The sequence below is a fragment of the Rhinolophus ferrumequinum genome, chromosome X (genome assembly GCF_004115265.2).
Source record: "Rhinolophus ferrumequinum isolate MPI-CBG mRhiFer1 chromosome X, mRhiFer1_v1.p, whole genome shotgun sequence".
Lineage (NCBI taxonomy): Eukaryota > Metazoa > Chordata > Mammalia > Chiroptera > Rhinolophidae > Rhinolophus > Rhinolophus ferrumequinum.
In genome coordinates, this window is record NC_046284.1 from 92,289,921 (window position 1) to 92,316,733 (window position 26,813).

General features: G+C 37.5%; 1 protein-coding gene across 14 annotated transcripts in view; it reads left to right on the forward strand.

The window, feature by feature from the left end:
- Window positions 1-26,813, forward strand: part of CASK (calcium/calmodulin dependent serine protein kinase) — a 392,568-nt gene that overhangs the window by 261,558 nt on the left and 104,197 nt on the right. For all 14 annotated transcript variants that reach the window (XM_033104288.1, XM_033104205.1, XM_033104214.1 and 11 more), the window contains exons 6-8: window positions 804-906; window positions 7,501-7,676; window positions 12,429-12,551. In XM_033104288.1, coding sequence (XP_032960179.1) covers window positions 804-906; window positions 7,501-7,676; window positions 12,429-12,551 — 402 coding nt within the window. The remainder of the gene's footprint in view (window positions 1-803; window positions 907-7,500; window positions 7,677-12,428; window positions 12,552-26,813) is intronic.

Below are 26,813 nucleotides of genomic sequence, written 5' to 3' on the forward strand. Positions count from 1 at the left end.
CAAATATTGTTGCGCACTAGGTCTCAATCCTCCGACCTCTTCTCTTTATCAGTAGTCACTCCCTAAGCAATTTAATTCGTTACCTTAAGCTGTAAATGTGGTTAATCCCAAATTTATACCTTTAATCCCAGCCTTCCCTCTCCCATTTTATACACTCCCACACTCAATTTGTATGAAACCAAATTCTTGATCCCTCTAACAAACTCCTATTTCCAATTTCAGTAAATAGCATCTTCATTTTCACTTCGTTGCCCAAAACAAAATCCTAGTTGTTATACTTGACTTATCTTTTTCTCACACCCCATATCCAGCAGCATTCCTGTCAGCTTTACCTTCAGAACATTTTGGCAGGAGGTGTAAAATATATTTTTCCTTAAACAAAGGTAGACTGTCGCTCAAAGGAAGAGAATATTGCTTAAAAGGCAGAAAATATATCTGTCTCTCTTGAACATCCATGCTTCCTGAGTAATTATTTTTTAATTTATTTTTTTATTATAGTTGACGTATAATATATTAGTTTCAGAGGTACAATACAGTAATTAGAATCCTGAGTAATTCTTAACACCATACCCTAATCTTTGAAGCAAATAATACCTGAAAAATGTTGGATAGAACAGGTAAGTCTTTGGAGAAATCAGCCAGAAGTAAGAATAGGGCAAATAATTCAAGCATCCAAAATAATTCCAGAAGTTTTTAATGTATTACTGTATTGTTGTGTTACTCAGTTTTGTGTAAATTGTTCATCTTCAATTAATCCTTATCTTTAGTTTGTTTTTTATTTGTTTGTCTTGTTTTCTTTTCAGCCCCACTGTGTTCTCCTCGCCTCAAAAGAAAACTCGGCACCTGTTAAACTTGGGGGCTTCGGGGTAGCTATTCAATTAGGGGAGTCTGGACTTGTAGCTGGAGGTAAGAACACATTTTTTTAAATAACCTTCAAAACCTAGTCACTTTCAGGCTGGTGTAAAACTTTCAAACTAAATGTTAGTCTATCTGCAGTGTTTCATACTCCATTCCACCCAACCCTACCCCACCACCCAAAAGTGCCATGATATAGTTTTGAATTTAATAACTCTGTAGTCATAGCTAAAATTTTAGTCCCTTAAGAATAGATTGTCTTTTTACTTTGTATCCCCATCACTTAGTAACAGAAAAGAGAGCCGACATACAGAAATTAAAACAGTGTTGGAAGAAGATGGTACTTGAGGCAAAGTGACTTTTAAAGTGGAACTGACCACACAAAGTCAAATCTAAAATGTGTGGATTAACCACTTTCAGGTTTACATCTATGGGTAATTTTTAATTTCATACTGTTTTCCTCTTTCCATTTGTCAAAGAATCCTACTCAAGCCATAATCTGTGTATTTGGGGAAAGCAAGCAGATGTGAATGCAGACTGATTTTATTATTAGCCAAAGCAGAACATAATAGAAAATTCCCATGCCAGAAAACAAAGAAGAAAAGTTAAAACAGAAACTTTCTTCACCAGTGTACATAGGCGGATGCTAATTACAGATTCAAGTATTTGGTTTTCTGTTTTCCAACTCAGAATACTATTTTTAGCTCTGTTTCTGAGTTTTGCAAAGTATTTAGTTCTCCATTCTACAAACTATCAGTCTTCTAGTCACTGCCTTCTATTTTCTATCTCCACATACTGCCAGCCTTCACAAAGAGGAAAACTATGAAAAATGTCAACAGAACCTTTTTAAATTTACCATCTTTCAAGTATGCTTATATTAAATTCAAACACCTGACAAATGATAAATATCAAAGTAATAATCTATTCCACAGGTTATTTCATTTCATTTCATTCACTATTATTAAAACATCAAAGCAGTGGTAACACAGACCATCTTCTGTAAAATGAGCCATAAGTCATAGTTGTATTCTTTAAATCATTATTTCACCACATTGACCTCTAAAATTAAATTAGATTTAAATTTTCTTCTAGTTTTGCATTTTCTTCCAGCTAATCAATTTCCAATAATCTGAAAAACTGCAAGTTGAATATAGCTTCAAAAACTGATTTTTTTTCTTAATTCAAAACTTTTCACCTGTGATTAGAAGAATGACCAAAGGGTCAGATAGTATAGTTTAATCATAGAATGATTGAATGTCAGGATTCAAAGGGGCCTTAAGTTCTCCAGTCTTGTAACTAATGAATGAATTCTCTCATAAAATTCCCAGCAAAAGCTTGAGCTCTAGTTTAATTCTTCAGATGGCAAAAAATTCACTATGTCCCAGCACAGTTCATTCCACTTTTGGAAAGCTCCTTAAGTACTGATACGTTCATCCTTGCATTGAATAGAAATCTCTCTTCCTGTAACTTCCACCCAGGGGTCCTAATTCTGACTTTTAGAGCCACATTGAACAGTTTTAATCCTTCCACGTGATAGTCATTCAGATGTTTGTAGATAGCTGTCATTTTCCTCGAAGTCTTGTCCAAGTTAAATTAGCCATTCTGCATATAAACTGGGTCAGACTCTCCTCACTATGCACAAAGTATGGAGCCAGGACTGAACACAACTACAGGTACAGTCCAGCACACAGGAGCTTGGGGCTATCACTTCTTTTGCTGTGGGTCTTAAATCCCTATCAGGGTCCCTGAGTTGAATTAGCTTTTTGGACAACCAACCGCACAGCACTGCTCGCTCAAATTAATCTTGTAATCAACTACAAATCCAAAGTTGTTGTTGTTGTTTTTAAATAATTGTTGCTGTTAAACTGACATTCAAATATGGTATTTGTACAGATCATCCCTGTGTTAAGACTATACAATTATAACAGATAAATTCTGATGATTACATCCCCAAGGTTGATGGAATAAAATGAAATGAAACTAATTCCTTTTATCTGTTATACAAGGTGTAATCAAACAATACAGTGAATGTTTAAATTAAAAAATGTATTACAGTAAAAGACACATTTCCATTAAAACCCCTCAAAATACTCCCCCTCACTTCGAACACACCCCATTGTTCTTGCCACTTTCTGAAGCAGTTCTGGAAGTCCTCTTTCTTGAGTGTCTTTAGTTGCCCTGTCGTGGCTGCCTCGATATCCTGAATCGATTCAAAACGTTTACCTTTCATGGTCATTTTGACTTTGGGGAAGAGCCAGAAGTTGCACGGTGCCAGATTCGATGAATAAGGTGGATGAGGACACATCGTAATGTTTATATTTGACAGAAATTGCCGTACCAGAAGTGATGTGTGACACGGAGCATTGTCAAGATGGAGGATGATTTACAGCACACTTTAAAACACACCTTCTCTCAATAGTAGTTCACACGCGACTGACTGCACCAAACAAGTTGAAACTTGTCCCACACTGTTACTAAGGTTCGATGTGCCGCTGTTTGAAGATCCCTGCCTTTCCATTGGATGGCACTCGGCAGCAGCGTTCACCGTAGTTTTTGATCACAACCGAAAGGCTCCATGTCACAAATCACTTCTGGCTCCATGTCACACATCGCTTCTGGTACAGCATTTTCTGAATAATAAAAACATTACAGTGAGTCCTCATCCACCTTGTTCATTGTATCTGGCACCATGCGACTTCTGGCTCTTCCCCAAAGTCAAAATGACCATGAAAGGTAAACGTTTGAATCAATTCAGGACATTGAAGCAGCCATGACAGCGCAACTAAAGATACGAAAGAGGACTTCCAGAACTGCTTCAGAAAGTAGCAAGAACGATGGCATAAGTGTGTTCGAAACAAGGGGGAGTATTTTGAGGGGGATTAATGGTAATGTGTCTTATTGTAATACATTTTTTTAGTTTAAACATTCACTGTATTTTTTGATCAAAAATATTAGCCATATAGAATGACTTTGTTTCTGTTAGTCTGGATCTGCATCCTATTAGTACTCAGAAAGGCTTGACTTCATGTTGTGCATCTTGATTGAAGGGGGAAAACAGATTCATTAGATTTACCTGGACATTTTCTACATTTTAATCTATTTTACGAAAGTCCAGGAACCTTCCTCCTTAATTGCATATTTTTAAAGATGATTTTGAACTAACAGTGTGGGAGCTATGCAAAATTTATTTTTCTCAGTACTTCTAGAATTAAAATACTTTTTGATGATTGAAATATTGTCATTTCTTAACCTTTCCTTACAGTCTTGAAATAACTACTTCAAGCCTTACAATGTCTTTAAAAATATAATATGTGTAGTTAAGAGATAAATGATTTCTCTTATTAAAAGCTTTCCTGTTGTTTAGGGTACTTTTGAAAATTTTGCTAGTATTTATCAGTTAATCTGCTAGCATTTAACAGAAAGCTATTTTCCTGTCAGTTGGAATCTTTGGTTACGCAGTCCTCCAAATAGAAAAGAATTCCCTCCTTTATATGTTCCATATAGTAAAAACCATTTACATATATTTACACTTCCCCTATCTGAAACTCAGCTATTTGGAAAACTCACTTATCCAGAAGATAACTGGGAACCTAGAAAATCATTATAATAGCGGTATACTCTTTCCTCCCTTTAAAACCCACTGGTTATCCTCTCAAGTGAGAATGTGAAGACACTCTGAGCTCTGAGGCTGACATGCTCCCGTTTTTTTCAAAAAGATTTGTGGATTCGTGTTCCTTTATACCTTGCACCTGCTATTCACCCTGGTTGAAATGCCTTTTGTCATTTTATCTAGCCAGTTAACTCTTACTGTTCTTAAAGCCTGAGCTAATAATCATCTCATCTTAAAAGTAGGCTGAACTTCACCATCTCAAGTTGGGTAACCTACTCCTTCTCTCCCATATTACCATACCTATCTGCCTTACATACCTCCATGTATCATTTGATGTAGGGATTTGTAATCATATCAAACACTAAGCTTTGTGAGGGGGACCATGGCTTATCCCTCTGTACGTCCACAGCACCTATCATGGTGTCTAGGACCTAGCAGGCACGTCAGAAGTTGTTATTAAATGAAATATTCTGGTTGCTAATTAGTTTCCGGTTAATAGCAGGTTTTATGCAACAAATTATGAGGCTGGAGTGAGCAAAGTGAGAGCAAAGAAATGAAAGCCTAACAAAAAAATCTGTTGATCAAATACCAAAACTGGGAAAGCACAGCAGCCTTTTAATACTGAAGTCCCTGAGAATGTTTCCTGTTCTATAGCATAGTTCTTTAATTGATATCCACAATGCAATTCTGAGTCATCAAGAAAAGGTTAAATTGCATACCTCTGAAGTCCCTGAGAATGTTTCTTGTTCTATAGCATAGTTCTTTAATTGATATCCGCAATGACAATTCTGAGTCATCAAGAAAAGGTTAAATTATGTGCAGCATCTTGTGTAAAAGAAGTCAGGAAATTGTAGGAAGGTAGCCATCCAAAAGTGTTAAAAGTAAAAAGGTTTGGGTGCATAAGATTCAAGTCTTAGAGTAGTGAATATGTAGCTATTCAGAACAATTCTCTCCCTGAGGTTCTAGGTAAAGAGGTCTTATTATATTATCAGAAAACATACCATTTAAGTATTTAAATGTATATCTGATGTATGTCATATACAGTGACATTTAATTTGGTTTTGTAATTGACTTCCTGTTCTTAGAATTTTGTGGTCAAAGTCATGAAAATCAAGTGACTACAAAGAAGGAAAAGTTTTAAGAGATTGCAAACAAGGAGTTTGGAGAGATCAGTGTAGGTTAATTTCTGTCCTTTTACATTCCATCCATCTGCACAAAATTAAAAAGATCATTCCTATATATTCTTTCTGCCATGTTCTTTCCTTCTATCATCTATGAGCAAATTCTTGAACCAAAAGACATGCATCTTCCTCTAGGATAAATACTAATTCTCCACATCAGAGTAGTCTTCAATCCAGATAAATGGACAGAACCTCCTCAGGATGGCTGGGGCTGGCCATGGTGGCTCTGACTAATCCCAAAGTGAGGCCCCTATTTTGAGCTGCTTGGCCCTTTCTTGCGTGGGAAGGAGGAGGAGGTAAGTTGAGTTTCAAAGCATTATGCAAACTGTCAGCAGGTACCCTGATCTCTTAATCTGCCCGTACCTACTCATGCCAGCTCCTGGCCATCAGAACAAGGTGAATTTCCAACATCCCTGCCCTGTCCAGGCTGTTAATGACGTAGGAGGCTTAGGTCTCATCGCTTCATCTTCTTTATGTTATTTGAGGAAGCAAAAGGGGGCAGTACAGAAATAAAAACGTTTCCTTCTAACCAGTAGAGTTTTCACTGATCTACTACTGTACATTTTAAATGAAAATATTTTCATTCTCTGAATCCTGAACTTAATCTCTTTTATTATGAGGGAGGGAGGGGAATCATAATGATCGGTAGCAAGGGAATATCCCCAGTACACAAACTGAGAGCTGTTTTATCTGTCTCCATCCCAAACGAGTTTGACAATCACTAATGGACTTTATGATACAGTCTCTCTAGCTGGCTTAGAAGATCTCTACGGTCTTTTTAAACTCTGAACCACAGTTCTGAGCTCTAGATAAGGTATTACGCAACGTTCAAAATAAAAAAAAAAAACTATCTTGGAGTCAATATGATGAGAGAGAGAGAGAAAGGAGGGGGCTGGGCCTGCATACAGCTAAAAGAGCTCCCAAGTCTGATGGGCAGTGCCCCCTCCCACAATAATTGCCCTACAGGGTACAAGCCTTTCATTCTACAATAGAAGAAAAAGACTCCCTTTGGGATACTGAAAGATGCTTACTAGCATGCAAACAACTGCTATCAGATTCTTTCCCGAAAGTTGGTTTTGATAGGGAAAAAAGAAAATTCTTTAAAGAAGATGGAGGTCAAAAAAGATTGAATGGGGGGAGCTTCGTGACTTTGCTTTATGTTATGCGTTTGCCTCATTCTCTTCAAATGTTAACACTAGGAGGAAGCTTTAAAAATCCTATTATAACAAAATATTACTAACCATTGTTGATGGCTGTCGCCAACTCCTAAAATCCACTGAACAAGACTTCAGATTCACATTCATATTCCAAATAAAAGTTCTCGGCATTAGGTTTAGTTTGAGAATTTCCATTTGGCAGTCAAAAGTAATCTTTTTCTCCACAGGATTTTTTTTTCATTCCTCCCCAACCCGTCCCCTCCCTGTCCCTGCCCAGAGTAGGCCCTCCCATTCTTTCCTGGGCAGCTGCAGACTTTGCCTATTGACTCTTCCACCTGCCTCTGCTCTCTATTTTTAGTGATTTTTAAACATGTGAAAATTAGAAAATTTAAACTTCTTCATGAAGCAAAAAATAGGTAAATAATTACCGTGTACCCTGCTGAATTCAATAAGAAGTACCAGTGGTAGGAGACAAAGTACCTATCCTGGGCTCTATTTTCAAGAGGTGATCAGATAAATAATTTATTTCTGTCCATGAACTTGATTTTATGGAAGAGGGGAGAGGTGGTGAGAGAATATATTGTTAAACTTTTTGTTCAGACTGTTATTGTTCTATTATTTTCCGTTTTCAAATAGGGGGAAAAGCCCATTTTATGTAAACATTTTTTCTTTGATGTTGTTATTGTTTTAAATGTAGGACGTGTTGGAACACCTCATTTTATGGCCCCAGAAGTTGTCAAAAGAGAGCCTTATGGAAAACCTGTAGATGTCTGGGGTTGTGGCGTGATCCTTTTTATCCTGCTCAGTGGTTGTTTGCCTTTTTATGGAACCAAGGAAAGATTGTTTGAAGGCATTATTAAAGGAAAATATAAGGTAATATATTATGAATGTTTTACTTTTTCCATTGAGATTCAATTATTCTGAAAAATGTGCTTTGGAGTAATTATGTCTTTGGATTGCTTAATGATTGTCATGTAGTTACCAAGTCAGAGAAGTTCTTTGCTCCTGTCATTGAACCGCTAGCCTCAGTAGGCAACATAGGCCTCAAGTAAATTTGAGTCTATCAGCTGACTTGTCATCGAGTTGAAAGAGAGGTAGTGGCTTTAAAACAACCATTGCCTTGCCCCTCCAATCTCCTTCCCTCTCTGCGACAGCTGAAGTCTGTCCCATGTTTAGATTCCAACTCTGTTTTCAGCCTAGAAAACAGGGACCCTCGTCCTCTTTGATATAGTGTGAAAACCAGAGATCAGATGGATGTGCCCCTTTCCCCCACGTACCAGTCTATAGTTTAAGAGTCCTGGGCCCTCAGAGTCACAAATAATACTACAAATCAAATATATTTTACCACAAATATGTTCTTGCAAAACTGCTCATTTAGCTAGGTGAAAGAACGTGTTTAGTTTGTGCCCTACTGATTTTAAGTAAAATTTTAGTTCAGGGAAAGAATTTGAAATGGTACTTGGAATTTATTGTGGTAGAATTTAACTTTTTATTTTACTGTGAGTAAGGTGTTTGTGACAGACCTGGGCCCAGATTTAAAAAGTATCCATTAGCTGTCTGGTGACCAAACCCATTTATTCAGGCTAAAGTAGAAAATGAATTTCTTTGACCCTTTTTTGTGTAACTTGAGGAAAGGGCTTCATTTTTAAAGCTTTTTGCTTAATTTGTAAAGCTAAAATAGAAATTTCATCCAGGTAATTTTAGTAATTCTTTATCTTTATTTTATATTTAGTGTCTATCAGCCTTTATTTGTCTTGCCTTATCACACGTTATTGCATTTTATGTAGTCATCCAGCACAGCTGAAAATTTTGTCATTTACATTCCAGGATAAACTGAAATGCCAGTATCACAACTGCAGCCTATAATATAATTTAGAGCAATCTTGGTGTGACTTAAACATTCACATTTTTCTTTGGCTAATGTGGATTGGGTACTATTCATAGACTTCTGATTAGTAAATTATTAATTTCTTTATTTAAAAAGTAAAATGTCATTACTGACATTGTGACTAGCTATATCAAAAAGACCTAAGGAATTCTTGTAAATCAATAAGCTTAAAGTTGGTCTCACTACCCCGGCTTTTTTGCCCTATACCACCACGTATGGCTGACGGAATGGAGTGCTGTATATGGGAAGTATGGGGGAGTGTGTCTGGATATCAGATCAGGGCAGCTTATGTCGAGGAAGTTCTTTTTCCTCCCATTATTACTAAAACCTGTACTTTCTACTCAGCAGAATCACTGTTTCATTTTCAGCCAGGCCTGGCAACATAAAACCAAACACACTGGTTTATAAAACACTAAACTCCAGAACTGTGAGGCCCCTAAAGTCTTCTTTTCAATTCCTCAGTAATGTTAGAATTTTATATGGGACTTGGAAAAAAGTAAAGAAAAACAGAAGAAAAAGAAAAGAAAAGAAAGGTAAAGTAAGGTAGTTTGAGTTGCAGCCTTATTCTTCTAAGCCAAAACTGAAGCTTATGGAGATAAAAAAGTGAGACTGGTTTATACTTTGTTTTTTGGCCTTTGCACCATCAGCTTATAAAGGTATACAGGTTGTCTTTTATTTTATTTGAATTAAAATATATGCCAAAACTCTGTTAACAGACAAAGACGTTTTAAGTATACGTTTTTCTGCTTCTGTTAGAGTCAGTTGGCCACTAGGGAATAAAATCAATCCTTTCAAGGTGACTCAGTGTCTCAGGAAACTGTTTATAAGTCATCATCCCGCTCCAATCCCAGGAAATTGTGAGCAGCTATCAGGAATGCACACTGTGGCTTTCTGGTTGAATTTTGCCAAGTGAAATTACAGATACTAACATATGAAAATAAACACAATTAGTAATGCATCAGCATAATAATACTACTAGCAATAAGGATGGTTATCTCATGCATAGCACTTCCTTTGTGCCAGGAACTGTTCTAAGCACTTATATTAACTCATTTCATCCTCACAGTGACTTATGATGTAAGTACCATATAATAAAATCTCCCACCTGCCTTTTTGAGTTATAAGCATTTGCTAATAATAGAATTCTTCTTTTGTGTTTGTTCAGTTCCTAACTTCCCTGTTTCTAAGACAATGTGCTTCATTCCAACAGCTACTGGTATTTGATTTTGTCTATATTTAAAGCATTGGGTAGTTTGTTTGTTTTTTTCTTTGTAAGAAACTTGGACTGTTCACACATGTCCAAAAATTGAATTATTTTTAAATTCCCTATTCTTAGTATTATAGTAAGTTAGATGGATGGTAGCAGCTATATCATAATTTCTGTACCTGGAGGTTTGAAGCCTTGAGGTTAACAACTTATTTATTCTTTTACTTTGTTAACCTCACCTTTTGTTTATATTCATGGCTCTTCTTAAAAAAGCGCCAGGTTTTCAGCAGCTCAGTTTGAAATATAGATCCATCCCTACCATCAATGATGAACCTGGCTTATCTTTTTAAAAAAAAAAAATATTGTGCTATGATTCTTTCAGAATTTATTTTTACATTTTTTATCGAGAATTTTCAAACAAAAACAATAGAGGTAACAGTATAATGAATCCCCAGCTTCAATACTTATCAACATGTTTATCCATATTCCACATACTACTAGATTATTTTGAAGCAGATCTCCAAAATATCATTTCATCACTCTTGTGGTTCTTAACAGAAGAACTATTTTTATCGCTTCTCGGCCTCTTGGCTAAGATCAAGTGAAGAACTATTTTAAAAATCCTTGATCTCTATGGGTATTTTCAAGAAAATTTTGATGATAACTTCTAAATGTAGTTCATTTAAATTGTTGGTTTATAGACTATTACTGGTTTTAAGTAATTTTAACTTTTCATTCTCATTTGCTAGCTTACTTGATCTTCTAAAGTAGATGTGAGAGAATACTATTTAACAGGAATGTGTGCTAACATTTAATTTCAATTAAATTTTTTATAAAGGACAAAAATATATTTCCCAAAGTATATAAAACATGCAGTATCATCTTATATCATTGTTAACTCGTGGCCAGATGGTGTATATCTACACAGCAGAAGTCTAAACTGGGTGGTTTTTGTATTTAAATAAGTGAGTGCTATTATAGCCTTGTTTTGTTCCCCCTTTATATACGCTACCTCCCAAATTAATTTCAGCTGCTCTTCTCAGCTGAAGAAAGAGAAAACCCTAGACTGGGCTCCTTCATTAAAAAGGACGGGGGAGTGTACGTCTCAACTTCTACTCACTTCAGAAATCTTACCACCACTTTCAGAGGATTTCTGAACTCCATTCCCAAAGACCAGTCATTCAGACTTTAAAGAGTGCATCAGCTTTAGGATCGAGAGGAAGGAACAAGGCTATCTATCTAAGCCTCCTCTAATCACTCACCTTGTTATTTCAAACTGGTCGATTGATCACAATTTCAGTAGGATGACAATGTTTCGACAGTCTCCTGGCATTAATTTTAATGGGCTCTGACAAGCAGAAGTGACTATCGTGTGGAATTCTGCCTGTTAGAAAAAGAAAATGGAACACCCTCCAATTTTAAGAGTTTTCCCTAACATGGAGACATTTTCCACTCCCCATCTACAAGTACAAAGCTTCACATTAGCCAGACAAAATTGTAATGATTCATATGTACTGTGATGCAAGTTGTGATTTCATTTGGCTTTAAATTGTTGTGGACTTTATCCTCCATCTTTCTCCTTTAGAAGGTGACAGGTTCTGCCAGTTAAAGCAATGGCATTGCCTAAAGATCCTGGCACCCGGCCGCTTACTTAAGCTCACCGATCAGCTTCCTGATATTAAATAGGGAACGAGACTGTACTCGTCTCTATATTCCTGTCTCCACTTGCCTTCCCAACCCTAAGCCCAAAGTATTCCTGTGCCCTTGTTTTCTGGTTCCTGGTCTGAGACTTACCCCTTTTCCCAGGAGCCTTCCAGTTCTTATCCTCACAGATCCAGAATCTTCCTCACAAGTCCTATGTCTTTTGAACAACTTATACTTTTTTTTGTTGGGTCAATTTATCTTGTGGCTTAGTTGTCTCTAAAAGAGGGACAAAAGTAACTTCACTAAGGATAATATACAAGTGAATTGGTTATTTTGTAGGGCTTATGGTAATAGTATATTTTTTCCTAAATACTGAAATTGATATACAGTGACCAAAATAGCCTATTAATAACTTTGCATAGCTTCATAATTACTGCTAATCCCAATGTTTAAAAACAAAATATTAAAAATATTTCTTCAAAATTTTTAATAACTTTTAAATGCTTTTAGTCCTTCTTTCTAAGTCAAACAAGTCTAGCCCCTTTAGCTAAGGTAAAAACTGGAATCATGAACAGTCCATTTTTCCATTATTAAAAATATTTAACTTACGGAACAAGAACATATGTAAGCAATATGGACTGATGCAAAAATCTCATGTAATGAGCAACCACAAAAAAAGAATTGCATTTGTCCTCTTTTCCTTAGAAAACAAACCTTTTTTTAAATGTGTGTTTTTTTTTTTTTGAAAACAAACCTTTAGAATCAAATTCCTGTTCTTTGCTCTGAGAATTTCATTGACATTGCAATGGTATAGGACTATTCAATAACAGTGAATATTAACTTTTCACTGAAAATAACTATGTCATTTTCCTTCCCTCCTCTTCAGATGAATCCAAGGCAGTGGAGCCATATCTCTGAAAGTGCCAAAGACCTAGTGCGTCGCATGCTGATGCTGGATCCAGCTGAAAGGATCACTGTTTATGAAGCACTGAATCACCCCTGGCTTAAGGTACATGAGCTCATAGATGGCCTTCTACACTTTGTTTGAACACTTCCAGTGACAGCAATGTGTTGGCTCTCTAAGGTGCCCTTTCCACGTAATCTTCTTTTCTGAGCATTTTTCATTACATTTTTGTTCCTCTGGTTTGCTGTTTCTGCACATCCTCTGTCAAAATATCTGAGTCAAGTGACATTCCACTATCAGAGGGTACAAAAGAAGATTGAGACAGAATATATCAGGAAGAAAGGCCTGTTTGTTCTCTACCAATACGTGTTCCAAAGATGTGCAACATGAATAACTGAAATAGTACTGTATTAAAATACATTGATTATCTTTATTTTGGGTGTGACTGTGTGGTTTGTAGCATTATTTTTATTTCAATAGATACAAATAGGGATATATTGTCCTAGGATAAAAGCAGATTTTTAAAATTCGTTTTTCTATACCATCTTGCCAGTGAATTTAAGGAAAATTGCAACTTGAGACTTCAATTAAACAGTACTATTTGACAACAACATTACACAGTTCAATAATTTCAGGAAATTCTCACTTTACAGATGAGAAAACTAAGGCTCAGAGAGGTTAAGATTCTTGCCCCAAGTCACAGAAGTTGACAGCGGTGGAACCAGGTTTTTAATTCTGCCTGTACATGCGATCCCACCCTTTTCACATACTTAAGGACGTCACTCCAGCCATTTTCCCCTTTCCTGTGTGATCAGTTTCCTACCTCTGTTGAATCTAACATGCTACAATTTATTTTTATTATACACATAAACATACATCTTCTGCTGACCCGACTACTGCCTCCAGCTTCTATTACTCTTCTCTGCTCTCCTTGACGGCAAAAGTCCTAGAAAGAGTTGTCTGTGCTGACTTTCTCCAGTTTCTCCCATCCCTTCTTGAACCTACCCTAGTGGGTTGCAATCCTACCAACTCCACTAAAACAGCTCTTGTCAAGTCACTAATGACCTTCACATTGCTCACATCCAGTGGTCAGATCTCAGGCTTTTTACCTCTTGGCATCTCAGCAACAGTGGACATCCATCCACCTGAAACACTGTCTTCTTTTGGTTTCAGGGCACCTCACTCTCCGGGTTTCCCTTCTGCCTCTGTGCCTGCTTCTTCTCAGATCATGCTGATTCTTCCGCATCTCCCCCCACCCCACCCATCTCTTCACAGTGCAGTGCCACAGGCCTCTGTCCTTGTTCCTTTTCTCTGTTTACACTCAGGCCCTTGGAGACCTCACTTAGTTTTAATGGCTTTAAATACTGTCTGTACACCAGTGTCTCCTGAATTTATACCTTCTGGTCAGGCCCCTCCCCTGGTGTATTCTTTCTTAATCTAATATATATAATTTCGCTCCCTGATACCTCTCTGATTTCACTCCTTATTGTTCTCTTCTCTCATTCTCTTCCCCTCATATTGGCCTCTGACAGCTGACATATTCTTACCTCAGCACCTCTGTTAGTCATGCCCTTTCCCTAGAACAACTCTTCCCCCGGATATTTTCATGGCTTATTCCCCTACCTTATTCACGTCTTTGCTTAGATATAAGCTTCTTAATAAGCTCTTCCCTGAGCACCCAATTTAAAATTTGGGAGAAGGAATGCCCCCTCTTGCCAGTATTCCCTATCCCCCTTCCCTGCCTTAGTTTTCTCCATAGCATTTGTCACCATAAGGCATACTTATATTTTACTTCTTGTCTGTTTATCCCCATAAAATATAAGCTGCATAAGGGTGGGAATTGGGGGCTATTGGTTCACTTCTGTATAGCACCCTAGAGAGTGTCGGGCATGTAGTAGGTGCTCAATAAGTATTAATTATTTAATGCTTGAACAAATAGATGTTCATTATATTATATAATGCTACATCCCCAGAGATTATGCAAAACAATAAAATGTATTAAAACATATGTTAATAATATATCTTAGTGGCAATGGCTTGAACAATAATGTTGCAGAATAATTTTGAGATTCCGATGGATCTTGATTCTCCTTAAGAATATTACTTCTCAAATCTGCATTCCACCCTCTGATACTCAGTTTTAGTTACTCTTGACTTGAAATATCCGGTTCTAGTTATTCCTGATTTCCCCTAGAAAAGAGTCGGTACAGTTCTTAGATACTTTCTTAGTACAGGCATACCTTGTTTTATGGCGCTTCGCCTTATTGCACTTCACAGATACTGCATTTTTTCAGAAATTGAAGGTAAGACCCTCCACCAGCAAAAAGATTATGACTTGTTAAAGCTCAGATGATGCCTACCATTTTTTTAGCAATAAAGTATTTTTAATTAAGGTGTAAATGTTGTTTTTTTAGGCATAATGCTATTGCACACTTATTAGACTACTCCACTACAGTGTAAACATCATTTATATGCACCAGGAAGCAAAAAAATTCATGTGACTCGCTTTATCATGGTGATATGAAAGCGAACCTGCAGTATCTCCGAGGTCTGTCTGTATTTCTCCCAGAAATGAACACTCCTGTTTCTGGGAGACATTCCTATTTCTCCTTTGCCTTTCTCAGTTTCTCCATAACGGGGATCTTTTGTTCGTTAGAAGCTAGTTTAAATGGCAAATAACAATGAAAATGGTAGCCAGATTAATTGTTGTTAAGATCCTTTACAAAATTTGGCTTTCATTATCATGCTTATCTTGACTAATAACATTTATTTTTAGAAACCCTTGTGCCTGCACTGGTTCTCATTTGAAATAACCTGAGCTTAATATATAATATAGATTTCTGGCCCCAGAAAGACAGAAGGCAGAAATGTCAATAACTTAAATGAAAAAGGTCCAGAAACTGAGGTCAGCGTCGTGTGTCATATATGAACTACAGTTTACCTTCACTGCTTATATGTCATCTAAAGATGGAAGAATTCAATGAGAATGTTATCTAGCTGATGAGAACAGACTTGTTATACTTAAATACTTGTCCATGTAAACTTGCAAATCATTACTGTGGATATAGTGGTATTAATTTAGTAATGGCTAAAATTTAAGCTATGGTTTAAATATGAAAAACTGCTGAATAACTGCAAAGTGAAGAAATAAGATGATGAAAATCTTTCTAATGCAGAATGCCCAAAGTCATAATACCAATGCTTTATGTCAAAAAAAAAACAAAAAACCCCAAATCCCACAAAAATAACAAGAATTATTTCTTTTTTTCTTTTTTTTTTACTTTTCTTTTTTTCTTTTTTTAATTTATTGGGGTGACAATTGTTAGTAAAGTTACATAGATTTCAGGTGTACAATTCTGTATGACATCATCTATAAATCCCATTGTGTGTTCACCACCCAGAGTCAGTTCTCCTTCCATCACCATATATTTGATCCCCTTTACCCTCATCTCCCACCCCCCACCCCGCTTACCCTCTGGTAACCACTAAACTATTGTCTGTGTCTATGAGTTCTTGTTTCTCATTTGTTTGTCTTGCTCTTTTGTTGTTTTTGGTTTATATACCACATGTCAGTGAAATCATATGCTTCTCTGCTTTTTCTGTCTGACTTGTTTCGCTTAGCATTGTACTCTCAAGATCCATCCATGTTGTCACAAATGGTCCTATATCTTCTTTTCTTACCGCCGAACAATATTCCATTGTGTATACATACCACAACTCCTTTATCCATTCATCTATTGAAGGACATTTTGGTTGTTTCCATGTCTTGGCCACCGTAAACAAAGCTGCAATGAACATTAGAGCACACGTGTCTTTATGTATAGATGTTTTCAGATTTTTTGGGTAGATACCCAGGAGAGGGATTGCTGGGTCATATGGTAATTCTATTCGTAATTTTTTGAGGAACCTCCACACTGCCTTCCATAACGGCTGCACCAGTCTGCATTCCCACCAACAGTGTATGAGGGTTCCTTTTTCTCCACAGCCTCTCCAACACTTGTTACTATTTGTCTTGTTGATGATAGCCATTCGACTGGGGTGAGGTGATATCTCATTGTGGTTTTTATTTGCATTTCTCTGATGATTAGTGATGTTGAGCATTTTTTCATATGTCTATTTGCCATTTGTATGTCCTCTTTGGAGAAATGTCTCTTCAGGTCCTCTGCCCATTTTTCAATTGGGTTGTTTGTTTTTTTGTTGTTGAGTTTCATGAGTTCCTTGTATATTTTGGATATTAGCCCCTTATCGGAGGCACTGTTTGCAAGAATCTTCTCCCATTCAGTTGGTTGCCTCTTTATTTTGTCGATGGTTTCTTTTGCTGTGCAGAAGCTTTTAAGTTTCATATAGTCCCATTCGTTTAGTTTAGCTTTTACTTTCATTGCCTTTGGAGTCAAATTCATAAAGTGCTCTTTGAACCCAAGGTCCGTAAGTTTAGTACCTATGTTTTCTTCTATGCAGTTTATTGTGGCAGGTCTTATGCTTATGTCTTTGATCCATTTTGTATTAATTTTGGTACATGGTGACAGATAGCAGTCTGATTTCATTCTTTTGCACATGGCTATCCAACTCTCCCAGCACCATTTATTGAAGAGGCTGTCTTTCCTCCATTGTATGTTTTTAGCTTCTTTGCCAAAAATTATCTGTCCATATTTATGTGGTTTTATTTCTGGGTTCTCAATTCTATTCTATTGGTCTATGTGTCTGTTTTTCTGCCAATACCATGCTGTTTTGATTATTGTAGCCCTATAGTACACACTAATGTCAGGGAGTGTGATACCTCCAGTATTGTTCTTTTTTTCTTAAGATTGCTTTGGCTATTCTGGGTCTTTTGTGGTTCCAAACAAATCTGATGAATTCTTGTTCTATTTCTTTAAAAAATGCCATTGGGATTTTGATGGGGATTGCAATAAAAATGTATATTGCTTTGGGTAATATGGCCATTTTAACTATGTTGATTCTTCCAATCCATGAGCACAGAATGTCTTTCCATTTCTTTGTGTCTTCTTCAATTTCTTTCAAAACTGTCTTATAGTTTTCAGCATATAGGTCCTTCACATCCTTGGTTAAGTTTATTCCTAGGTATTTTCTTCTTTTTGCTGCAATTGCAAAAGGAATTGTTTTTTGTATTTCTTTTCCTGAGATTTCATTGTTAGTATATAGGAATGCAATAGACTTTGTATGTTGATTTTGTAGCCAGCAACTTTACTGTATTCGTTGTGATTGTTTCTAATAGCCTTTTGGTGGCGTCTTTTTGTTCTCTATTTCATTTAGTTCTGCTCTGATTTTTGTTATTTCCTTTCTTCTGCTGACCTTGGGTTTCACTTGTTCTTCTTTTTCTAGTTCTTTAAGGTGGAACATGAGGTTATTTATTTGGGAGTTTTCTTGTTTCTTGTGATAGGCGTGTAATGATATAAATTTCCCTCTTAAAACTGCTTTCGCTGCATCCCAAAAATTTTGGTAGGATGTATTTTCATTGTCATTTGTTTCTATGTTTCTTTTGATCTCTCCTCTAATTTCTTCTTTGACCCAGTCGTTCTTTAAAAGTATGTTGTTTAATCTCCATGTATTTGTGTTTTTTCCTGCTTTCTTTTTGCAGTTGATATCCAATGTCAAAGCCTTCTGATCAGAGAATATGCTTGGTATGATTTCAATCTTCTTAAATTTGCTGAGGCTTATTTTATGTCCCAATATATGGTCTATCCTTGAGAATGTTCCATGTACACTAGAAAAGAATGTATAGTCTGATGTTTTAGGATGAAGTGCTCTATATATGTCAATTATGTCCATTTCATCTAATGTGTCATTTAGGGCTGCTATTTCGTTATTTATTTTCTGTTTGGATGATCTACCCATAGCTGTCAGTGATGTATTTAGGTCCCCTAGTATAATTGTGTTTTGGTCAATTTCTCCCTTTAGTTCTGTCAGTAGTTGCTTGGTATATTTTGGTGCTCCCTGATTGGGGGCATAAATATTGATGACTGTTATGTCTTCTTGTTGTATAGTCCCCTTTACCATTATGAAATGTCCATCTTGGTCTCTTGTTACCTTTTTCACCCTGAAGACTGTTTCATCTGATATCATTATGGCTAAACCTGATTTTCTCTGGGTACCATTTGCTTGGAGTGTCAATTTCCACCCTTTCACTTTGAGTCTATGCTTGTCCTTGTAGCTGAGATGTGTCTCTTGGAGACAGCATATGCTTGGGTTTAGTTTTTTGATCCAATCTGCTACTCTGTGCCTTTTTATTGGTGAGTTCAGTCCATTTACATTTAAGGTGATTATTGATATGTGAGGATTTCCTGTCATTCTATCTTTTGTTTTCTGATAAGGCTGTGTCTCCAGTGTTTCTTTGCCTTTTTGTTGTTGTCTATTATTTCTGTGTGGTGGTATTCTATGATGTTTCCCTCTGTTTCTTCTTTTATTACAGAATGTATTTCAGTTCTGGATTTTTCTTGAGTGGTTACCCTTAAGTTTAAGTAAAAGAAAGTTTGATATTTAGAGTATTCCATTCTCTTTAGCACGCTTACTTTCTCCATTCCCATATTCTGGTTCTGGCCTGTACTCTCCCCCTTTTTATGTTTTGGTTGCCACAAGTTGTCCCTATTGATGGTGGTCGAATAGCCTCCTTTAGTATTTCTTGTAGTGCAGGTCATGTATTAGAAAATTCCCTCAGCTTCTGTATGTCTGGAAAGGTCTTTATTCCTCCTTCATATCTAAAGGATATCTTTGCTGGATACATTATTCTTTGCTCATAATTTCTCTCTTTCAATAGTTTTAATATTTGGTTCCACTCGTTCCTGGTTTGTAGAGTTTCTGCTGAAAAATCTGATGATAATCTAATGGGCTTTCCTTTGTAGGTTACCGTCTTGTTTTCCATGGCTGCCTTGAGGATTCTTTCTTTGTCGTTGATTTTAGACAGCTTCAATACAATGTGCCTTGGAGAAGGCCTGTTGGGATTGAGGTAATTAGGTGTTCTATTTGCTTCTAGGATTCGAGGATCCAGTTCTGTCCACAAGTTTGGGAAGTTCTCATCAACAATTTGTTTGAATATATTCTCTGTTCCCTTCTCTCTTTCTTCTCCTTCTGGTATGCCCATTATTCTTATGTTGGTCTTTCTGATGGAGTCAGAAAGTTCTTGTGGAGTTCTTTCATGTCTTTTAAATCTCAAGTCTCTTTCTTCTTCCATCTGTGTAATTTCCAGGTTTCTATCTTCGATGTCACTGATTCTTTCCTCCATCTGGTCAACTCTACTACCTAAGCTGGTTATTTCATTCTTAATTTCTTCCATTGAGTTCTTAATCTCCAGAAATTCTATTTGGTTCTTTTTTAAAATTTCAATCTCTTTCGTAAAATGCTCATGTTGTTCTTTGATTGCGTTTCTGAGTTCATTAAACTGCCTTTGTGTGTTTTCTTGCATCTCATTGAGTTTTTTCAGAACTGCAATCTTGAATTCTCTGTCATTTAAATAACATATTTCCATATCTTTAAGTTCCTTTTCTGGAGACTTTTCACTTTCTTTCTGAGCTGTCTTGTTGCCTTGGTTATTCATGGCAATTACTGATTTATTATTACTCTTCCTAGACATCTACAGTGGTGGCCTCTGCAACAGATTGATAGGAAGAGGTCTTTCTTTCGTTTTCCAGTACTTGTTGGTAGAATGTTTTATTTTCTCTCCGACTGCAGCCTTTTATTTCTCTCACACAGTAGTGCTATGTTTTCTCTGCACTATTCCAGCTTCTCACACAATGGGGGGATTCCCTGGGAGACGGGCTTCTCCTCTGTTAATAGTTCGCTTGGGTCACAGGGCGCATTGTCCGTGTGGGTATGCGGAGAGCTTTTGAAGTTCCAAAGCTCTTCCTGCACCAGATTCAGAGCCCGTATGTTTCAGCAGTTCTGTTTACTCCTGCAGGGATCTGCCCAGATAGGTGGGGCCAGGGGCGGGGTGAGTTGTGAGAGGTGGCCCAGAGCAATGGCGGCGACCACCACCACAGCCGGTCCTGCTTGCACAGCTCCCTCCCCTTTGCCAGAACTAGTTGGGCTGCAAATCTGTGTCTGCGGTCCACAGTTCTCAGAACAGCAAATATTCTGTTCTTTTGATCTGACCCTGCTGCTGTTCTGCTTCTAGCTCCACGCAGGTGGGGGCGGGGCGAGCTCTGGGAGGGTAGGGAGGGGGTGGCTGGTCTCAGCGCCTAAGGCTTCCGTTCTCTGCTCAGCAGTGAGGGCTTAAACCACCGTTTTCAGCCTTCTTCCCTCAGTCTTTGCTCCGAGGTCTCTGCCGTGAGCGTTGTGTTCAGCCGTGTTATACGCTGCCCCCTCAGCCCTGTGGGCCATACGCGGAGCCCTAGCAGTCCGAGTCCTTCCCTCTCCCGCAGCTGCGGTAGCTCCGGGATGCAGCGAGCTCGGAGCACTGAGCCGGGTCTGCGTCCTGCACCCTCGCGGCTCTGTCTGCACACTTCTCCCTTCCCTCCTCCCCCGCTCGCGCGATTCGCCCACATTTAGGTGAATTCAGTAGTGGGCCTCTTCGTCTTGCCTGTCTGCTGTGCAGGGAGTCCTTTGTGGAGTTATTGTTGTTTGATTAGTTGTAAATTCCAGGGGAGCTTTACAGAGGCTCACCTCACGCCGCCATTTTGATGACGTGATATCCCGAAATGGATTTTCAAATGATAGTAATATAACATGAAGACAGAGAAGGAGAACCTCAAAGAGTCACATGTGAGAAGCACCACACAGGAGTACAGAATTACAGGCTCAGGAAGACTAATGAGGAACGTGAAAGATCACTAGACTGGAGCTCCAGGGAAGGCTGCACGTGTTAGTGGGACTGAAGGGGGCCATGAGTTCTACATGGGAAGTACAGGGGAGCACAGGCAAAGCATTACAAAGTGTTCAGTGCGTGGTAGGTGCAGGAAGCAAACTGGCATAATACAGTAGTCCTCCCTTATTCTAGAAGGATACATTTCTAGACCCCCACTAGATACCTGAAACCGCCGATAGTACTGAAACCTATATATACTGTGTTTTTTCCTATACATACATACCTATGCTAAAGTTTAATTTATAAATTAGGCACAGTAAGAGATTAACAACAATAATTAATAATAACATAAAACAGTTGATCTGATGACCAGGGTGGCTACTAAGTGATTAATGTGCAGGAAGCATATAGAGCATGGATATGCTGTACAAAGGAATGATTCACATCCAGGGTAGGACAGAGTGGGACGGCGCAAGATTTCATCACACTACTCAGAATGCACACAATTCAAAACTTATGAATTGATTATTTCTGGAATTTTCCATTTAATATTTTCGGACCATGGTTGACAGCGAGTAACTAAAACTATGGAAATAGCTGTACAAATGTCAGCTATTTGAAGGATTGTAGCAGTAGTAGCCTAGAAATTTTTGTTTGAGTGAAGACTATATATAGTCTAGAATGCAAAACTAAGTACTTTGGATATTAGGATATAGAGAGTAAAAAGCTGCTGCCAGCTTTTGCGCAGTGGTACAGTGCAAGCAGCATGCTCATATAATTCCTTTGGACACTCTGTGCAGGTGGGTTGCCTGTCGGATACAAGCAGAAGAGGCAAAGAGATCCTATAGAAGCTGTTGGGTGGGTGTCCAATCAAGAGGCGACAGGGGCCTGGACCAGGGAGTAAAAGTGGGAGCGGGAAAGAGATACCCAGTCTGAGAGATTTTAAGGAAAGAAAATTGACGAGGCTCAGCGAGTGATTCGAGGTATTTAGAATTAAGAAACCCATAGGAGGGTTAAACACGTAGAGTGAAAGTAATGTATTTTAAGCTTTTTCTTTTGAAATAATTTTAAACTCACACAAAAGTGGCACAAATAGTACAGGGTTCCCATGTACTCTTCACCATTCTTCCCCCAATGATAACATCTTATATAACCATAACACAATGATCAAAACTAAGAAATCAGCATTGGAGCACTACTGTTAACTAAACTACAGGCTTTATTTGAATTTCACCAGTTTTTAATATGTATTCCGTTTTGTGTGTGTATATGTGTATAGTTCTATGAAATTTTATCACATGTGTAGAATTGTATAACCACCACCATGATCAGCATATAGAACTGTTCTGTCACCTCTCATGCTAATCCTTAATAATCATATCCTCCTCCCGACCCTAACCCCTAGTAACTACTGACCCATTGTTCATATCTATAATTTTTTTCCTTTTGAGAGTGTAATAAAAATGAAATTATACAATATATAAGTGCTTAGGAAAAACTCACTTCTGTGTGTTTCTCCTTTACTCTTACACTACTACCACACTCACAACACTTCTGACATCAGATGTATGTGCCAAGCAATTCTTTTGACACCAGCAGGGTGTCCTACATTTCAATTCAATTCTGACACTGCCTGGAGTTAATGCAGATCCCACAGGTTAAGGGCTCAGTCCCACTTCAGATGCCATTTGCAAGTAGTAGGTCCCCATGTTACTCACAACTTGTATCCAACTTGGCTACAAATTGGAGGTTTCCATGAACCCCCCCTTCCCTTGGATTTGATTATTTGCTAGAACAACTTACAGAACTCAGGGAAACACTTTATGTCAATTAGACATCACCAGGCATAACAATTAAAATTCATAATCCATAATCAGTAACAGCAATCCATTAAAAGATCCCATTGCTTCTTTTAAAATAGCAATTTTATCCTTCTCTCTGCTAATTATTTGATAAATTCTTATGTCTTCTGTATTTGTGAACCTGTTTTGGGGGGGTTTTTTAACTATTATGTATTAGTGTGTTCTTCCAGGACCCATCAGTTCCAAGTCAAGTAGTTGTTTCAGTCTAGTTGTGGAGGGCGCAGCTCACAGTGGCCCTGGCCCAGCAACCTTGTTAAGAGCACCGCACTCGAACCAGCTGAGCTAGCCGGCTGCCCCCTGTGAACCTGTTTTGGCTCAGTGCAGGGAAAGGAGGTTAAGTCTCTAAAGATAATGAACTCATTTCCAAGATGTTTAGCATAGACTCTAGCAGAGTTGAAACTTGTAGTCATTTTGACATTGAGTGTTGTGTGTTACTCAAGAAAGATATAATTTTGCTCTCCAGTGGAACTCTTGTTACTTTTTAGTCATTAATATAGAAAGTAAATTTTGAAGTGTTTGTATTCATTCCTTAGGTATTTTCACTGATAATATGGTGAAATTTTGAAAGGGCTAACTGTAAAATTCTACATTTAAATTCAAAAATAAATTTTGTAAGTACATGACACCAAAACATTGATTTTAGAAGTGGCTCATATGCAAACAAGAATTTTAGTTACAAAATAATAATAGTAATAATAATATCACCTTGAACTGAATTTACAAATATTATGTAGTATCCAGATCAAGAAAAGTTAAAGGGCCACGTCTCTCCATACTAATTAATCTTCATCTGGTATAATGCATCTCATTTTTCTCAACTATGTAATAGGATAATAATGATGTGTACTTCATAGGATTGCTGTGAGAAATAAGTAATATAAACATTTAAATCACTGGAACAGTGCCTGGCATATAATAAGACCTCAGTAAATGCTAGCTATGATGATGACAATTATGTCCAGTTTGAGCCATTATGTGCAGTTTGAGCATTATTCTACTATCTTATGTAGTTGTTTTAAAAAATAAATGGGATAATGCCTGTGAAAGTCCCAAATTCAGTGCCTGGAACATACCGTAGTTAAGTACTAACTTAATACTTACTACCTTCTAAATGTTTATGACCCCCCCCAGAAAAATTATTTCCAGCCCAGACCTCTCCTGAACTCTGGGATTATTTGTCCAAGTACCTACTTGAATCTCCACTTGAACTTTAGGTATCTCAAGCATAACATATCCAAAACTAAAGTCCTGATCTCATCCCCATCTCACCATCCCCCCCAAAAAAAAAATCTATTGTGCCTTCAGTCTTCTTCATTTCATTTGGTGTCAGACTTCCAGTTACTCGCACTGAAAACCTTGGTGTCGCCCTTGACTCCTCTCTTTCTCTCACACCCCCCATCCAATTTGTCAGAAAATCCTGTTCTCTCTACCTTCAAAATATATTCAGAATTAGGAACTTCGGTTCTTTGTAAGACACTGTAAGAGAATGAAAAGACAAGCCACAGGGCAGCCGGTTAGCTCAGATGGTTAGAGTGCGGTGCTCTTAACAACAAGGTTGCGGGTTCGATCCCTGCATGGGCCACTGTGAGCTGTGCCCTCCATAACTAGATTGAAACAACTACTTGACTTGGAGCTGATGGGTCCTGGAAAACCACACTTAAAACATAAATTTAGGAAAAAAAAGAAAAGACAAGCCACAAACTGGGAGTAAATATTTGCAAATTATATATCTGATAAAGGACTTATGCCCAGAATATGTAAAGAATTCTTAAAATTCAGTAAGAAAACACACAACCCAATTTTTAATATGGGAAAAGATTTCAACAGACACTTCAACAAAGAAGACACATGGATGTCAGATAAGCTCACACAAGTTGCTCAACATCCTTAATTATTAGGGAAATACAAATGAATGCCACAATGAGACATCTATACACACATGTATCAGAATGGCTAAAATCAAAAATACTAACCACACCAAGTATTGGTGAAGATATAGAACAACTGGAACTGATACACTGCTATGGAGATGTAAAATGGTGCAACCACTTTGAAAAACAGTTTGGCAATTTCTTAAAAAGTTAAACATACTCTTATAATATGACCCAGTCATTCTACTCCTAAGTATTTACCTAAGAAAAATGAAATATATGTCCATACAAAGACTGGTACATTAATGTTGGTAGCAGTTTTATCTCTGATAGCCAAAAACTGGAACCCCAGGGTCCATCAACAGATGAACAGATAAAAAAACTGTGACATATTCTTACAATGGAATACCACTCAGCAATAAAAAGGAATGAACTATTAATACAACAATGTGGATAAAGTTCAGAATCTTTATGCTAAGTGAAAGAAGCTGGACAATAATGAGTACATACTGTATGATTCCATTTATTAAAATTCTAGGAAATGTAAACCAATCTGTAGTGATAGAAAGTAGGTCAGTGGTTACCTGGGGGCTGGGATGGGGATGGCATAGGAACATGAGGAAACTTGAGAGTGATGGATTATTCGTTATCTTGATTGTGGTGATGGTTTTATAGTTATATACATATGTCAAAACTTACCAAATTGTACATTTTAAATGTGCAGTTTTTATATGTTAATTATACCTCAGTAAAACTTTTTGGGGAAAACAAAACAAAACATATTCAGTCTACCTCCTTTTACCCTTTTTATTGTTTCCATCTGATTTCATCCATCATCTCTCCCCTGGATTACTGTAGTAGCCTCCAAACTGGTCTTCCTGCTTTTTTTTTTTTTTTCCAACCTTTGTCCCCTTCCAATCTAATCTCAACACAACCAGCAGAGTGTTCCTTTAAAGCTGTCAGATCATGTCACTCCAGCTCGAAACCCTCCAATGGCTCCCTCTTCCACTCAAAATAAAAGCCAAAGGCCCTTTGTGGCCTATCACAGCCTTATCATCTCTCTGATCTAACCTACTTTTTACTCCACACAGAGTGGGTCTCCTCGCTAGTTCTCAAATTCCAGGCACAGTCCCTCCTTTGAGTCTCTGCATTGGTTGTTCTCTCTGCCTAGAGCACTCACTCACCTCTTTTGGACGTGACGTTCTCAACTGGACCTACTTTGGCCACCCTATTTTAAGTTGCAGTGTACCCAGTCCCTCTTACTCTGTTTTATTATTTGCTTTATTCTGTAGCACTTTTAACATACTCTACGATTTATCTTTGTTGGTTTTGTTTACTTATGTATCCCAAGTACATAAGAACAATGCCTGGCACATAGCAGGCTCTCAAGAAATATTTCTGAAATTAATACTGATAGCATATAAATCTTTACGGTACATTGACAAATTAGAGTAGAACCAAAGGGGAAGATAGAAGAATGACAAAAGAGCTTTGACATATACATGAGGAATAGTTGAGGTAACTGGAGACATTATCACAGAAGAATAGATTTAGTGGAAGCATGATTCTCCCTCTTAACTACTGAAGGGTTATTATAAGGAAGAGGTGATGCCCAAACAAGCCAGATATGGGCCCAGGCTGAGTAAGAACTTTCTCACTTTCTTAAAATTGTAGTGGTCTGCCATAAAGCAATGATCCCCTACTGGGCAAGGTCATACAGAATGGTCTTCCATCCATCGGGGATGGAAGGGGATCCCACATGGGGAAATTGTTGAATTCGATGGCCATGAAGTTTGTTCTAGTTCAAGATACTGTGATTTTTTAAAAAATCCAGTTATTCCTAATAACTCAGAATGCTGAATAAGTTGTGCAGTTAATT